Source organism: Sinohyriopsis cumingii, chromosome 7, assembly GCF_028554795.1.
Source record: "Sinohyriopsis cumingii isolate HCF-2022 chromosome 7, ASM2855479v2, whole genome shotgun sequence".
NCBI classification, from domain to species: domain Eukaryota; kingdom Metazoa; phylum Mollusca; class Bivalvia; order Unionida; family Unionidae; genus Sinohyriopsis; species Sinohyriopsis cumingii.
This window is the reverse complement of record NC_142967.1, coordinates 15,116,154-15,130,095: the sequence shown is the minus strand read 5'-3', so window position 1 is coordinate 15,130,095 and position 13,942 is coordinate 15,116,154. Positions and strand designations below refer to the sequence as shown.

The following is a 13,942-nucleotide window of genomic DNA, read 5'->3' as shown; positions in this document are numbered from 1 at the left end:
ATTCTGATTTTGAGGGTTGGATTTTCCTATCAAATGCTAGTTCATGATGATGGATTATTTGTATCACATTACTAATCAAAAGGTAAGGTTCAAAGTTAAACGATGTAGTATGAATACTCAGATAGTAGAACACCCATTGTGTCAGCATTCAAACATCAATGCTTTTATGTGGTTAAGGCAGTGGTAACACACAGCGTCAAAACTGTTCTGCGCATAGTTGATATATATTAGAAAAAAGTCAGAAAAGAAAGTCCACTTTTGTCCATAAGATTAATAGAAACGGGCAAAATGTAATCTCAGCTCATCTGTATTATGACTCTGTGGTCTTGAACTAAGTATCATCAAGAAGTAAAACTAGGGACTGAACTTAAAGGAGGAATGAATACTGTTGATCTCTATCGTATATACACTCTCCTTGACCTATGTTGTGATAACATTTCTATATAAAAAAAACAATGGAAAATTACACCTAAACTGTAAACAAGTTGCTTCTAGAACCTTCTGAGGTCATAATCAGGGCTAGGTTTTGAACTCAAACCCAAGTAAACATCTATTTATAACTCCCAAACTTGACAAAAACCATGTATGCACTAAAACTCTATCCTCAGTCATGGGCAAAGATCAAGCACCCAGTAGACTAAATATACATGTCATCCATAAAATGACTAGAACAGTCAAAAAGGAAACTAAGTTCACTTTTATCCATAGCAGTATTAGAGAAAAGCCAAAATTAAAGACTTAATTCATCTTTGATCTTGAGTTGTTATACCCATTCGTAATTAATAATAAGAATAGGAATTTTGAACAATAAATAATCTGAGATGTTGCCAGGCCACTGGATCACACGATTCTGCAAAAAAAAATCATTAGTCATGCAAATTCCCTTAACATTGGGGTAAAGGTCACTCCGATTATATTTAATTAATTAATTATTATTATTTAATTATTTGTGGTTCTTACAGCTTGTTATACCCAATGTGTGAATTTTTTTATATATTTGTTTCATTTTTTATTAAAGTCTAAAAGTTAGTTTGTTAAAATAAGTCTTAGTTGTCCATTTTGCCAGTGATGCTAATCTGCTATATGATTTAGTGTTTAAATACAAACGTGTATGATGGAGATCTGCTTAGGTCTTGCAGAAACTATCGTGAAGTTCTTATTTGTCTCCTAGAGGGGTATTACAAACTGATTCATTGATCAGCTATAACTGTAATTTATAGAGCTTAACAAGAAGTGAGTTTTATGGAAGATAACCCATTTCTTTACAGTAAGATCATCTGTACAGTCAGTACTATGGTAGGAATGCTCTCATGTTCTGACTTGAACAGAAGATGTTGCACAAACCGATGGCCGTGTCTATGGTGTCGAGAGTATAAGACAGATAATCAATTCTCTAACAAAAATGGTTGCTTAGGTTACATATGTTCATCAAAGACTGCAACCTTGTCATAAAGCCTTGGAACAAAAAATGTGATCATACAAAAGAAATATCCTAAGAACAATGTAATTGAATTGTGGAAAAATATGTTTGAATTACACAAAGACCAGTTCCCTGATTTGTTTAAATTGGCCACAGTCACAGTGGTTCTCCCATTGCAAACATCAGATTGAAAAGCTCTCAGGGATTTAGTTCACAAAACAGAATTGACATTGATTTCTTGAGAAAACGTGAATAAACTGATGATTGTTCAGGTACAATAGGGTTATAGAGACCTTTTCAAAGGCTTGGAAGAAGCAGAATGATAAGAATCAAGAATATTAACCATTGCAGCAATCTTTATTTGGTATGCAGATAACTTTGATGTAAAATCATTAACTGTTCTTTTTAAATAGGGTACAAAAGTTGTGATTCATCAGCTCCTCTCCAGTATTGATCAATCCCCTTGATTCTCCCCCTCAGGAAGTAGGTGCAAGGGCCCTCCTAAAAAAATTACTGGCAGCATCATTGAATAAATGCAGTGATGTATTTTTCAATTCCATTGAACTACTGAAGATGTACTTAGCTGATTAGAGTGACGTGTCCTGTTTTCATTGGAACCTCATTGAAATAAGGAAATGTGTTCATGTTGGTTTTTGTTAAGGATTGCTCTGGTGATGGTGGAGTTTTTGTCAGTTTGTATGCACCGTGTGGTAGTGGTTGAAGGTCATGTAATGGAAGTCAGCAGTCACATGAATGACAAAGATATCCTCAACCATTGTTTTACACTGCAAAACATAATCATTCATATAGGAATGTGAGAAATTCGGTTTTCACAAAATTACACACAAGTAGAGTACTACACGCCTAAACTAAATATTTTAAGAGGCTTGCATTTAAGACAAGGATGGTACCAGTTATTTTGGGTTCTAAAGGTAAAAAAAAACGACTCCAAGACAGAAAACGTTTTTTTTTTAAAACTTTAGCCCAATGCAACAAACCATGAACCTACTTTGTGGATGGTTTATATTTGAGACTAGAAAGGCACCTTATGATTCTAGGGTAATTAGGTCAAAGGGAATGGTCACCAAGATGGAAAGAAGAAATAATTTCAACAAAATCACTGGAGCCATCATTTACCTTGACCATATTTTATTGATGGCTTGCATCGAAGACAAGGCTGATGCCAATGATCTTTGACTTAAAATATATGATTAATGAATGATGGATATACATATATAGTAACATTATTTACCTTAAGGTGACATATATCATATGATTAATGAATGATGGATATACATATATAGTAACATTATTTACCTTATGGTGACATATATCATATGATTAATGAATGATGGATATACATATATAGTAACATTATTTACCTTATGGTGACATATATCATATGATTAATGAATGATGGATATACATATATAGTAACATTATTTACCTTATGGTGACATATATCATCTGATTAATGAATGATGGATATACATATATAGTAACATTATTTACCTTAAGGTGACATATATCATATGATTAATGAATGATGGATATACATATATAGTAACATTATTTACCTTATGGTGACATATATCATATGATTAATGAATGATGGATATACATATATAGTAACATTATTTACCTTATGGTGACATATATCATATGATTAATGAATGATGGATATACATATATAGTAACATTATTTACCTTATGGTGACATATATCATATGATTAATGAATGATGGATATACATATATAGTAACATTATTTACCTTATGGTGACATATATCATATGATTAATGAATGATGGATATACATATATAGTAACATTATTTACCTTAAGGTGACATATATCATATGATTAATGAATGATGGATATACATATATAGTAACATTATTTACCTTATGGTGACATATATCATCTGATTAATGAATGATGGATATACATATATAGTAACATTATTTACCTTATGGTGACATATATCATATGATTAATGAATGATGGATATACATATATAGTAACATTATTTACCTTATGGTGACATATATCATATGATTAATGAATGATGGATATACATATATAGTAACATTATTTACCTTATGGTGACATATATCATATGATTAATGAATGATGGATATACATATATAGTAACATTATTTACCTTATGGTGACATATATCATCTGATTAATGAATGATGGATATACATATATAGTAACATTATTTACCTTATGGTGACATATATCATATGATTAATGAATGATGGATATACATATATAGTAACATTATTTACCTTATGGTGACATATATCATCTGATTAATGAATGATGGATATACATATATAGTAACATTATTTACCTTATGGTGACATATATCATATGATTAATGAATGATGGATATACATATATAGTAACATTATTTACCTTATGGTGACATATATCATCTGATTAATGAATGATGGATATACATATATAGTAACATTATTTACCTTATGGTGACATATATCATCTGATTAATGAATGATGGATATACATATATAGTAACATTATTTACCTTATGGTGACATATATCATATGATTAATGAATGATGGATATACATATATAGTAACATTATTTACCTTATGGTGACATATATCATCTGATTAATGAATGATGGATATACATATATAGTAACATTATTTACCTTATGGTGACATATATCATATGATTAATGAATGATGGATATACATATATAGTAACATTATTTACCTTATGGTGACATATATCATATGATTAATGAATGATGGATATACATATATAGTAACATTATTTACCTTATGGTGACATATATCATATGATTAATGAATGATGGATATACATATATAGTAACATTATTTACCTTATGGTGACATATATCATATGATTAATGAATGATGGATATACATATATAGTAACATTATTTACCTTATGGTGACATATATCATATGATTAATGAATGATGGATATACATATATAGTAACATTATTTACCTTATGGTGACATATATCATATGATTAATGAATGATGGATATACATATATAGTAACATTATTTACCTTAAGGTGACATACATCATCTGATTAATGAATGATGGATATACATATATAGTAACATTATTTACCTTATGGTGACATACATCATCTGATTAATGAATGATGGATATACATATATAGTAACATTATTTACCTTATGGTGACATACATCATCTGATTAATGAATGATGGATATACATATATAGTAACATTATTTACCTTATGGTGACATACATCATATGATTAATGAATGATGGATATACATATATAGTAACATTATTTACCTTAAGGTGACATATATCATCTGATTAATGAATGATGGATATACATATATAGTAACATTATTTACCTTATGGTGACATATATCATATGATTAATGAATGATGGATATACATATATAGTAACATTATTTACCTTATGGTGACATATATCATATGATTAATGAATGATGGATATACATATATAGTAACATTATTTACCTTATGGTGACATATATCATATGATTAATGAATGATGGATATACATATATAGTAACATTATTTACCTTATGGTGACATATATCATCTGATTAATGAATGATGGATATACATATATAGTAACATTATTTACCTTATGGTGACATATATCATCTGATTAATGAATGATGGATATACATATATAGTAACATTATTTACCTTAAGGTGACATATATCATATGATTAATGAATGATGGATATACATATATAGTAACATTATTTACCTTATGGTGACATATATCATCTGATTAATGAATGATGGATATACATATATAGTAACATTATTTACCTTAAGGTGACATATATCATATGATTAATGAATGATGGATATACATATATAGTAACATTATTTACCTTAAGGTGACATATATCATATGATTAATGAATGATGGATATACATATATAGTAACATTATTTACCTTAAGGTGACATATATCATATGATTAATGAATGATGGATATACATATATAGTAACATTATTTACCTTATGGTGACATATATCATATGATTAATGAATGATGGATATACATATATAGTAACATTATTTACCTTATGGTGACATATATCATATGATTAATGAATGATGGATATACATATATAGTAACATTATTTACCTTATGGTGACATATATCATCTGATTAATGAATGATGGATATACATATATAGTAACATTATTTACCTTAAGGTGACATATATCATATGATTAATGAATGATGGATATACATATATAGTAACATTATTTACCTTATGGTGACATATATCATCTGATTAATGAATGATGGATATACATATATAGTAACATTATTTACCTTATGGTGACATATATCATATGATTAATGAATGATGGATATACATATATAGTAACATTATTTACCTTAAGGTGACATATATCATATGATTAATGAATGATGGATATACATATATAGTAACATTATTTACCTTATGGTGACATATCATATGATTAATGAATGATGGATATACATATATAGTAACATTATTTACCTTATGGTGACATATATCATCTGATTAATGAATGATGGATATACATATATAGTAACATTATTTACCTTATGGTGACATATATCATATGATTAATGAATGATGGATATACATATATAGTAACATTATTTACCTTATGGTGACATATATCATCTGATTAATGAATGATGGATATACATATATAGTAACATTATTTACCTTATGGTGACATATATCATCTGATTAATGAATGATGGATATACATATATAGTAACATTATTTACCTTATGGTGACATATATCATCTGATTAATGAATGATGGATATACATATATAGTAACATTATTTACCTTATGGTGACATATATCATATGATTAATGAATGATGGATATACATATATAGTAACATTATTTACCTTATGGTGACATATATCATATGATTAATGAATGATGGATATACATATATAGTAACATTATTTACCTTATGGTGACATATATCATATGATTAATGAATGATGGATATACATATATAGTAACATTATTTACCTTATGGTGACATATATCATCTGATTAATGAATGATGGATATACATATATAGTAACATTATTTACCTTATGGTGACATATATCATATGATTAATGAATGATGGATATACATATATAGTAACATTATTTACCTTATGGTGACATATATCATCTGATTAATGAATGATGGATATACATATATAGTAACATTATTTACCTTATGGTGACATATATCATATGATTAATGAATGATGGATATACATATATAGTAACATTATTTACCTTAAGGTGACATATATCATATGATTAATGAATGATGGATATACATATATAGTAACATTATTTACCTTATGGTGACATATATCATCTGTTTATTGAATGATGGATATACATATATAGTAACATTATTTACCCTAAGGTGACATATATCATATGATCCATGAAAGATAGATGTACGTATACAGTAACACTATTTACCTTATGCTGACATGTAAGGCACTGTTTATGGTACTTTTTATATATGTTGTTTGAAGTGACTAAAAGTGTCCACATTTTAATACGAATGATGGCATTTGATTAGAATCTTTCATTATTATGCCAATATTTACCATTCTGTTAAATCATTGCTTGTAAATGTTCACTAGGATGAATTATATTAACTTAGCTTTATTTTGGATTCCTTGTTTCGGAGCATTTAGACGTCATAATATTCTTCCAGAGCAATGCCGCGGCTTGAGATAGGGAAAGCAAATCTTGTTTAAGACATATTTTCTTTTGCTAATCAATTTGGGTCATTTTGTTTTGTTTCTTTTTTTCAGCAATGAACAAACAGAAGGAATGGTTGTAGGGTCAGACTTTGAAGAACCTATAGAAGAAAAAAATGCTCATGCCCCGCCACCATCTCTAGTACCACGTCTGCATGTTGTACTGTCTTTTAAATTGGAACATAATAATCCACACCTGCCCATTAGTGTTGCACAGGATGAATTCAACAGAGGTTTGCATACCAATAATCCACACATGCCGATTTGTATGCACAGAATAAATTCAAGAGAGGTTTGCAAAATAATAATCCACACCAGCCCATTAGTTTTTTCACAGGATGGATTCAAAAGAGGGTTGCAATAAAACTGTTCAAGCGAGCTACTAAGTAGTTTCATGTGATGACCCACAAAGAAATTTGGAATCCTTTGTCCCACAAAAAATTCAGGAATATATATTGGTATACAAGTCTTCCATTGTTCTGTTGAATGTCATTTTTGGTGATTAAATTATAAGTTGAATTATATTGCTTCATTTACAGATAAACTTATGATGTTATTTCAGATTTATTATGGATTGATATTGTTTTAAACTGGACATTCCTTTGTGGGGTTTATACAGAATAGACACTGATTCCTACAAAAAAGAAAATAAGTAATTTAATCGGCCAAAATAGGAGTAAAAACATTCACAAGGCATGTTGTTTTTTTTTCACCTTACGCTGCACCAGTCAATTGTTAAATATTCAAGTTGCTTCAAAATTCTTTTCATGAAAATGAACAAAATCCAGTTGAACTGGTCACTATGTTTCAGACTATTCTAATTCCATCTATGGCAAAACTGAAGACCTTCCAGAAATAATTATATACTATCCCATAATAGTTCTTGGTTTAGAATAAGCATGGCATGCCACAGAGTTGTAAAAGTTTCATTGAGAAAAAAAAAAAGAAATAATATCAAATAACAGAGAGGTATCTTCGTATTTTTAATGCAATTTTTAAAAAAAATAAAAATTGTGTAGTCTGCAATTCTTTTTAAGCTGTTGCTTCCATTCCCATGATCCAGTCTTGATGTGACAGCATTTATCATTTGTATGGAAGCAAGGTTTTGCCCAGAGGTAGTCTTAGAATAAGAGTTTACTGATTTCATTACCCCTGTCTGATGTTAATGTTACAAAAGTTATTAAAATAATGACAGATCTGGTATCTCTTTAATCTGGCCAGTTAACCCTTCAAATGCCAGGACAACAGTCTGACAAAGAATTGGATTCCTAAATGGCTGAACCAAAGATGAAAACAGTATCACACCCTCAAAAAATTTCTTGAAAGCTGAAACTTCACACAAACTGATTAATGTTGTAGACATGGACTTATCTTTGTTTTTAGAGCTTTCTTAAATTGAAGAAGGTTTTTATTTGGTTTTTCCTTCACATGTAAAGAGAAGTATGTTAAGGATAATGCATTTTATAATGAGGTTGATCTGTAATAATCATATATTTGACTCACATTTTCGTCCTTGTCTGACATCACTATTCCTCCTAACCAACTTTGAAGGTTGCCATAAAACTTTTCATGCATTCATCCCAAGGTCTAGTTGGTCATAAACAAAAATGGTGCTGATCTAACCTCCAATATGGCTACCACAGCTGCCATCTTGAAAATTTTGTTATATCACTATTTCTATATATAATGACATTGAGTATTCACCAAGAGTTCATGTTTTCATCACCCTAAATGAAAACTGTACTGATCAGACATCCATTATGGCCACCATGGCAGCCATCTTAAATTCTAGTTATCCTGGTTTATTTTGATTGGATTGTCATATTCATGTGATTTTCACCAGAAGAATTCCAAAGATGGCAGCCACTTTGAAAGTCTCCTTTAATTGCTAAAATTATCAGAGATGGCTTTAGCACTTAACAGTTGAAAAGAATAGGTGGTCTTTAATTCCTGGAAATTGTTTTAGGCTATTAGAACATCAGTGATGAAATGTTGGAGAGTTTCGATATTGATGCAGATTCGACAGATGGAATAGTAAGGAGTCATTACACTAAGGATAGAAAGCAAAAAGGAATGAAAGCAAAAAAGATATCACAGAATTAAAATGAAACAGGTAAAACAGATTTATCATCCAGTGAAAAAATTTAATTTCTTGGCCATTGTTTTTATCGTGAATTGCATGTGCTTAGTTTGCTACTATACACCTGAAGCCCCATGAGTACTTTCTTTTCTGTATGCTCGTTTTCTGGTATTTACCAGATTAACAATATTATCCTAGGACTGTAGAATTATTGAATTATTTCCCTTTGAAAATGAAAACATTTATAATGCATGGGGAGCAAATAAGATATACAGTTCCTTGCAATTTCTTATTTGAACTGAAAACATTCATATTCATATCATGTATTTAAATTTATGACACCAATATTAAAATATATATATTAAATTTATGAAACGTACATTGTATTAAATTTATGACACCAATATTACAATACATATATTAGATGTATGACCCCAGTGTTGAAATACATATATTTATGAAACCAATATTACATGTATTAAATTTATGACACCAGTATTACAATACATGTATTCAATTTATGACACCAGTATTACAATACATGTATTAAATTTATGACACCAGTATTACAGCACATGTATTAAATTTATGAAACCAGTATTACAATACATGTATTAAATTGTTTACATTAGTATTAGAATACATGTATTAAATTTATGACACCAGTGTTACAATATATGTATTAAATTTGTGACACCACAATTGCAATGCTTAAATTATGATTGATCATCATGAAAAAACATATAATACATGGAATACTATACTAATACATGGAATGCTATGTTAATATATGGAACACTATATTAATACATGGTATACCATACTAATACATGCAATATCATACTAATACATGTCATACTATATTAACACATGGAATACTATATTAAAACATGGAATAGTATACTAATACATGGTATACTATATTAATACATGGTATACTCTATTAACATATGAAATTATATACTAATCCATGGTATACTAAATTAATACTTAATATACCATACTAATACATGGCATACTATATTTATACATGGCATACTATATTAATACATGGTATACTCTATTAACATATGAAATTATATACTAATCCATGGTATACTAAATTAATACTTAATATACCATACTAATACATGGCATACTATATTTATACATGGCATACTATATTAATACATGGTATAGTATATTAAAACATGGAATAGTATGTTAATACATGACATTAAAATGTGGGTTACTATACTAGTATGTAGCATACTATACTAATACATGGCATACTATACTAATGCATGATATACTATACTGATACATGGTATGCTTTATTAATATATGGAATAGTATACTAACACATGGTATGCTGTATTAGTCCAAGGAATAATATACTAATACATGGTATATTAACTAGTAAATGGTATACAGTACTAATACATGGAGACCGCTCTGGTGGCCTATTAGTTGGAGCATCCGCCTCAAATGCAGGAGGCCATGGATTTGAACCCCGGCCGAGTCATACCAAAGACATATAAAAATGGTACTAACAGCTGCCTCGCTAGGTTCTCAGCATTAAGAGATTAGTGTTAGGACTGGTGTCAGGATACTGTGACTGGGTGGTACATCGTGCTACATTTCTGCAGCATGGTGCCCCGGTGCTAGACATCACTATAAACTGCCACACACACACACACACTAATACCTGGTATACCATATTAATACATGGAATATGATATTAATACATAATATAAAATACTAATATATGGAATGCTATATTAATACATGGTATAAGATACTAATACATGATATACCATACTAATACATGGAATACTATATTAATACATGGTATACTATACTAATATATGTTACATTTTTTTTTCAGCTTTGAGTAGGCTTCAGTTGGAGATAAACAGCCTTAGGGCAGAACTACTGTCTGTCTTTGAGCATGCATTGTTTGGAGATAGTCTTGCTGCAGAATATTTGCTCTGTCATCTCTTGGCTTCGGTGTAAGTTAAAAGATTTATTTAATGTAATATTTGTATATGAATTGAATATGACTGTTTGCAAATTGTTGCATCTAGGCACTTAAACTAAGTAACAGACTAAAGTAAACCCTAACAAGTATTCAATTCTGAAACATACATTTATACAATTTAATATCAAAGTGAAAGAATTAAAAATAACTTACAGCATATGAATTCCTGCAATATTTTAAATTATACCATCAATTTCATACTAATCTGGAAACTGTCCAAATTATTCCAAATCAAGGTTCTAATGTATTTATGTTCTAACATCTAGCACCTCTGAAAAATCAAAGTTCTGAATCAAATAGTTTTTTTTCTTCAAGGTAATCCCATGAAAGTAGAATATCATTGAAGTCCTTGAATATCATTGAAGTCCTTGAATATCACTGAAGTCCTTGAATATCACTGAAGTCCTTGAATATCATTGAAGTCCTTGAATATCACTGAAGTCCTTGAATAAATTTGCATAATCTGATAGGTATTGACAGATTAAATCAAATGTTTTCCACTCTGCCATTCCAACAAATTATAAATAAATCACAATTTCCTCTATCTTAGAAAGCTGACATAAACTGTAGAATAACATACGAGGTGCTTGTATTTGGTTATAGTCTCTACATGCACACCAAAGCAACAAAATCTTAGTCATTAAAAGATTCTCAAACAAATTGAAACATGATATTATAAACTAACTTGGTCATAATCTGGCCTTCTCATTTTATTAAGTCAGTCAGCTATATGGGGATGCATTAAAACTAAATGTATGGCATACTTGACCGAAATAGTTGTTGTCTTGACCTAGGCAATCAGTCTAGATTTGTGAAAGAAACTTTACATGTATTGTGCATGCCATATACTTTACTATAGGACCAGTCAGCCACTGAATTAAAGAATTTAAAATATAAATGTCTTGAACCCAAATAACTTTAATAAAACTATATTATAACTTTAATAGTTCATACAGATATCCATAACAAAATCAACATATGAATGCATCAGAAAGTTTATTTTCTTGTACTTCATTTTCTGTTTTCATCAGGTGTTCGGGACTGAGCAAATCCCGTAGCTAGGTGTGAGACAAGTGAACGTTTTGGTAGACTAGTAAATTTAACTCTATTGGTCATAAACCAGAAGAGAATATGGAATTGCCCGTTGTCCATCATTCGTCTATCATCTGTTTTCCATCCACCTGTTAACACAAGTTTGTTATTACTACTCATCCTAAACAGCTACTGCCATGAAACATTTCACACACATTGCTACTGTGGTCTACTCAGTCCTAAAGAAAAATGGTACTATTCAGACGTCCATTATGGCACCATGACAGTCATTTTGAAAATCTTGTTATCGCTACTTCTTCTGAATGGATGTTGCATCAGAATTGGGTTTTTACTAAAGACATCTTGTGATGTCTAGTTGGGCCTAAATGAAAATATTGCTATCTTTCGTTTGATATGCCGACCACAATGGCTGTCTTGAGTATCTTTTTATACTTATTCCTATTACATGGATGGTCATATCAACATGGCTTATCACAGAAAGAACTATTATGATAAATGGTAATGATGTGGCAGCCAAGTACAAATCTTGTTATTGGAACTCTGATCAAATAGAAAGTCATATTGATGTTGGATTATCACAAAAATTCTTGTGTCATTGACTTGGTTTAATTAAAAATGGTACCAATCTTGTATCCAATTATGCACCACAGAGTGGCCATCTTTAGAATGTTAATGCTATTCCTTTTGAATGGCTGCTTGTATCAGCATGAAGTTTTCACTAAAAACCTTTGGATATTTAGTTGGTCTTGTACAAAACTGGTGATCTGACATTCAAAATGGCTATCACAGCAGCCATCTTGAAAATCTTGTTATTGCTGTTCTTGAATGGGAGCATTGTCATCAGTACTCCTTCCTATTGGATGGTTATATAAGTATAGAGCTTTCACCAGTAGACTTTTTGTGATGGCTAGTAGGTCCTGAATGGGAGCATTGTCATCAGTACTCCTTCCTATTGGATGGTTATATCAGTATAGAGCTTTCACCAGTAGACTTTTTGTGATGGCTAGTAGGTCCTGAATGAAAATGGTGGAAGTCATACATCCAACATTGCAACCAGAATGACTGTCCAAGAAATCTTACTGTCACTACTTCCCCTGAATAGATGATCACTTTGACATGGGGTTTCAACAAAAGACCTCAAACAATGTCTACTTTGTATAAAATGAAAATAGTGCCAAGCTGACATCCAGTATGTCCACCACTGCAGCTAATTTGGGAAGTTTTTCATGACTGAAGAATATCAGAGAAGATTCAACACTGGATTGTTCAGTGGAAGAAATGGTCCTGTCTTGAATTCCTGGAAATTCAGTTTGCCTAGTTGAGCATCAGTCCAATGAAAGAATGCTTGTTTTCATTGTGAGAACGATAATTGTCGATTTCTTGCTATTTCACAGCTATTATATAAATAATCTCTCAGGTAAATCAGTTGCTTTCACAAGTAAATGGTGTTAGTGAATGTGAGTAATTCCAAGGGTTGTTATGACATCTCAAAGCAATATCTGCTAGAGGTATATAAGGCAGTATGTGTCCTATCCGCAGTGC

The 13,942-nt window shown here is 30.1% G+C and overlaps 1 protein-coding gene across 1 annotated transcript in view; it reads left to right on the top strand.

The window, feature by feature from the left end:
* The window catches only part of LOC149794767 (mini-chromosome maintenance complex-binding protein-like), a 119,286-nt gene that overhangs the window by 60,176 nt on the left and 45,168 nt on the right, over positions 1 to 13,942 (top strand). Inside the window, exons 8-9 of the mRNA XM_089964403.1 lie at positions 7,302 to 7,480; positions 11,195 to 11,318. Of these exons, the coding sequence (XP_089820529.1) occupies positions 7,302 to 7,480; positions 11,195 to 11,318 (303 nt within the window). The remainder of the gene's footprint in view (positions 1 to 7,301; positions 7,481 to 11,194; positions 11,319 to 13,942) is intronic.